At 38.5% G+C, this 5,000-nt stretch overlaps 1 protein-coding gene across 4 annotated transcripts in view; it reads right to left on the reverse strand.

Annotated features, from left to right (window-relative positions):
• The window catches only part of LOC125042931 (guanine nucleotide-binding protein G(q) subunit alpha), a 36,808-nt gene that overhangs the window by 376 nt on the left and 31,432 nt on the right, over nt 1-5,000 (reverse strand). For 2 of the 4 annotated variants that reach the window (XR_007116386.1, XR_007116385.1), the window contains exons 8-9: nt 3,380-3,514; nt 1-2,739 (exon numbers count right to left, since the gene is read on the reverse strand). The exon at nt 1-2,739 is cut by the window's left edge and continues 376 nt beyond it. Coding sequence is in view for 2 of the 4 variants with exons in the window: in XM_047638722.1 (XP_047494678.1) it covers nt 2,657-2,739; nt 4,107-4,214 (191 nt within the window). In the remaining 2 variants the exon portion in view is untranslated. Of the gene's footprint in view, nt 2,740-3,379; nt 3,515-4,106; nt 4,215-5,000 lie in introns of all 4 variants that reach the window. The other 2 variants (XM_047638722.1, XM_047638721.1) reach the window with 1 other exon arrangement.

The following is a 5,000-nucleotide window of genomic DNA, read 5'->3' on the forward strand; positions in this document are numbered from 1 at the left end:
CCCAGGGCCGGGGGAGGACCCAGGGTGGGTGGAGCAGTAGGCAGTGCTAAATACCGGGGCGGGTTAGCGGGGTGGCTATGTGGTTGCCTCCTCCGCCCACTACTACTGCATGCTACATGTCGGCCACTTCAAAAATAAAATCAAGTTATACTTTGGTACATATGGGGTTTTCAATTTTTTAACCTTAGTACAAGTCTTTTTGAATACACATGATTGGTAATTACTTGTCAACACATTCTTTCCATAAAAGTAATGATAATGAATAAAAATAATACCTTACTTGGTCTGTACATACTACAAACAATAGACAAAATGCAACCTGAAGTTAAGAATATAACAACAAGTGTACAAACGATTGGAAGGTCAAGGCTCATTTCCAGGGCTGTGTGTAATTCCATTAGTCTCTCTACTAATTATACAAGCAGCCCAACAAACATGGCAGAACCTGCAAGCAGAAGCACACGTGCCATGCGTACCTCACATGGCTGGGGATTGAGCTAAGTCTACGCTGCAGGCAAAGCTTTCATCATGAGCCACTTTGCCTGCTCTGCTCAGCTGTCAACTACGGGTTTTTTCTCCCTCACCAGCTGATCCGAGTTTGTCTGCCAGAATGGCCAGGTTCAGACCAGCCCAAAATTGAATGGGCTTGTCTAGTAAGAAACACCTGATGGCACCAGAGACTAGAATTAGCACACAGCCCTTTCGCTAGGGTGCGCCAAGCTTTTGGAACGTCTTTGTCCGTGGTCTGTTCATTTACTCTCAGCATCCGTTCATTCGCTACCTTCTCTATTGGCAATCCATGGGGGTTCACCAGGTTACCCCGCACCCATACACCTAATAGTTATTATTACAGACACATATATACAAGTAACATGAGCAGTGGGCAATTGTGTTTACCCGCGCCCATACTGACTAGTGCTTCCGTCTACAATCATCATCATTCAACAATCATCACCATTATCACACTCATTATCATAAATCAACATCCTATCATCGGGGACAGTGCTGGACACGTTTGCAGGCACACCCTTGTGCCCAGGTTGCATTGAACACACGTCACATACAAGCATGATTATCAGTAAATGGCTAGTGATACTCAAAAATACCATTCTAGGTTCACTTTCGCATAAGCCACAAGAGTCTTAAGTCTCAGCTCCGAGTCAGCTATCTTTGAATTGCACTTTTTGACGCAAGAGTAGATATTAAGAGCCTACAGTCTGTAGCACCTCACCAATAAGCTTCTGTGTCACTTGGTAGGTAGTGTTGGTACCTGGCTTTGCCTTTCACCAGGCAGAGGAGATCTGGCTATCTAAGGAGACATTTTAAAGCCATACTCGCTACCACCAATATATCACAAGCACTGATGCCCTCATAGGTAGATACATTTCCAAATCTTACAGCAGCTACTCATACGTGGTACCTGATTTATTCAGATTTGTACCAACCTAAGGTAAGTGGCAGCAAAGTACTCAATGCTTAACATTTCTAAGTATCACTCTCAGAAATCAGAATTTAAAACTGCTTCTTCTTCTGTTGTTCCTTCTCTGTTGTTCTGTTGACTCTTTCTCTTTTCTCACACTCTGGACGCCATAAGACTCACTGCATTTGGCTGTTGCATCTTCAAGTAGTTTTCTGTGCTCTACTTACTTGTGGTCCAGATGCATTACTTTGGAGGTGCATAAAAGTCTCAGTAGCAAGCACTTCTTTCTTCCTTAACCCCCAGGAAACTTTGCAGGCCTATACATAATGGATAGCTCCTCTCATGATCAACTACATATTATCACACACTAAAGATGAAACGTTAGACCACATAATGTTTATATATGTGTAATATACAAAAGCCACCAACACAAAACATCCTAACAATCACCTGCAAGGCAAGCAAACTTTCCCGCAAAGGCAAGAAAACGAGGCTGGAGCAATACTTCGTTAGATGTGGAGTGTGTCAGCCCATGATGTTTATCAGTGTACACACTAACATTAGCTCCAAGTTACGCACATGTAGCAGCGGCTGAGTGTGGCTTAAGCGACACACACACATCCACACGCGTGAATCAGGGCTTAGGGAGCACCATTACGACCAGAGAGCACTAAGCTCGTTGGCAGCGTTGGTAATGAGCACGGGACATGGGTAGGGGCGGTCCTTTTGGCAACATGGCAACAGTCAAAAATGGAACCAGTCATGGCTTTGGACTAGTTAATCCGCCCCTTCCGGGTGTGAGACTTTGGGTTAACAGACATTGTACGCAACTGAGGACTTGGAAATGGCGTACATTACATAAATTGGAACTACATAATTGAAGGTGTCAAGCCCCTTGGCATCAAAACATCCTCAATTTAGGCTGTCTGCAAATAGCTGAAGCTGTCCCAAACAGGATGGCTTGACTTGGAAGGGAACTGAAGGCTCACACAAATCTTTGGAAACTGAGAAAAAAAAGAAAAGAAAAAAGAAAGAAAAATAAAGCATAGAGCCTTTATTTCTTTGGGACACTGAATATGGGTTTTAAAAATGCAAAATATGACTGCCTTCATAGTTTAGTGTCCATGTTAGGGTGATGAAGTGAGGCCTCAACCGACAGCCCCTCACAAGAGTAGGGGGGTATGCTGTCACTTCACCTTGGGTACACTTTCGGCCAGAGTTGGGCACAGCTCTACGTTACACCAGATTGTATTCCTTTAGATTTAGCTGCAGGATTGTGTCTTTGACGGCAGCGAAGACGAACCTTATGTTCTCAGTGTCTGTAAAAAAAGTAAAACAGTATCTTAGTCTCTGGAAAATTATATTTCAATATTGTTTCAGACTAATTATAGACATCTCTTACCAACTACGACTCTACAGAAAAAAATGCTTTCTATCAAATTATTACTCATTAGAGCAAATTTCAAAAAAGAAACTACTTCAATTATGAAAATTCTACATCCAATCAAATATTGATATTCAAACCCAAAGGAAAAAAGAAAATTACTTTCCTAAATGCAAGAAAAGACTAATATACTTAAACATCAGATAAATGACCCAAGCAAAAAAAATTGTAAGAAATCAAATACAATTGAAATCTAAACTCACTACACCAAACAAGAAAATATACATTTTCAAATCCATGCATATTGACACAAATATACCTCACTCAAATCCATGCATATTGACACAAATATACCTCACTCAAATCCATGCATATTTACACAAATATACTTCACAAGTTATTTTTTTTGAAGGCTCATGCATTTCTACAAAGATTTTGCTGAGAATCTACTGCAAAGACTTTGCTGAGAATCTACTACAACTATATGTACAAAGAAAAAACTAAATAAAATGAAAAAAAGACATGAGATCTACACTTTCAAGTGTACAAAATAAAACTGGCATCCCACAAATCACCTTGTAAGTGTAGATGAACAGACGGAACACAAGAGAAGTAAGAGGAGGAACTTTAGGCGAGGTTGTACTCCTTAAGAGCATTCTGCATAATGGTATCCTTTACAGCACAGAACACCAATTTGATATTCTCTGTGTCTGTTTTGGTTCCATGAATGTGATTATGGGTATGTTGGGTGATATGTGTTTTGTGATTTTACAGACATTAAGTTAGTATTTTTAACAAGAGTAATTATAATGGATATGAAGATGTTGAAAAATATCATATTGGTATTCAAAGTGTTGAGTTACGTGTATTTGTAAAAAATCAAAACAGCAAGGAAGAATGTGTCATGCAGACATGCAGGAATATTCCACATAACATAGATGGAAGAAGCCAGAGGCAGCATGCAAAGGAAATAAAAACAAACATATTAATCATCTCATCATCCTTTCACGATTCATTCGTCCAGGAGAGACAAAAATAAAGTACCAAAAGCTTGCTGAAAAAGGCAGAAGAAAGAAGGCGGTCACACAAAAGTGCCAATTTCCAATTTGACACTAGTAGGCCAAGAAGCCCTTTGCTTCCACATTTCAAGAAATGGGTGGCAAATGCACACATAATAATGGTAATCCATCATGCACTGGCACATTGGACAGCAGAAAAGTACATTCCAATTTCCAGCCTTCCCGAACATTCAGGCAAGAATGGTCATCATGCATGTTCATTTCCACAGAAGGTGCTGTTTACCTGTCGCGCATGTGAAATGTGAATATATAATCTTCTCAGGATCAGGATTTAATTCTACAAACATACGTAGGATGAACTCCCGTGCTGCAATGGCATCCCTCTGTGGGCCTGGAAAAGAACAATTGAGATGAAGCACATAACCTTTCCTATGCATATCTGAAGGATGAGGATATGGTTTTCTAAAGGGAAACCCTTTTGGAGAGCACCTAACACTCCTGCATAAAATGGACTACTGATGCCTGATCATCTCTCTTTCCAATAATAAGTGTTTCATCAGATAATTTTTTCTAGAAATCGGTGGAATATGCCAACAAAATATATCCTTTATATGGTTATTTCCTTTGACATAATTCCTTATAACCACTATTAAAAATTATATATACAATATAGTGGTTTAAATTATTAAAAAAAAAAAAAAAAAAAAAAAAAAAAAATAATAATAATAAAAAATATATATATATAAAACACATAGATACATAGATAGATAAGATATAGAAAAAGGTATAGATATAGATATGTATTCCTTCCTCCTTATATTCAAGTCTACCATTAATCATCCTCTGCATACAATAAAGTAGTGAATAAATAAATAAATAAAATAATTCTACAATACCTCCTTTCACTCACAAAGCCTGGCAATGTTCAGCAATCAGAGTCTCCATAGAGGATCATATTCTTTTACCTCCACATATTGTTCACTACTTTTCATCTTCATTCACAAAAAAGAAAATAAGGAAGAACATAACAATTCAAAGTCAAATCACATACCTGGCAATAGTCCATTAGTTACTCATACCAGCAGTAATAACCAATATTCAATACTTATTTTTACCAATTTTAAAACCATTAAAAAATTATTCCAAATGAAAAATAATCCTCCAGTAAATATAGGTA

This window comes from Penaeus chinensis, chromosome 33, assembly GCF_019202785.1.
Source record: "Penaeus chinensis breed Huanghai No. 1 chromosome 33, ASM1920278v2, whole genome shotgun sequence".
Lineage (NCBI taxonomy): Eukaryota > Metazoa > Arthropoda > Malacostraca > Decapoda > Penaeidae > Penaeus > Penaeus chinensis.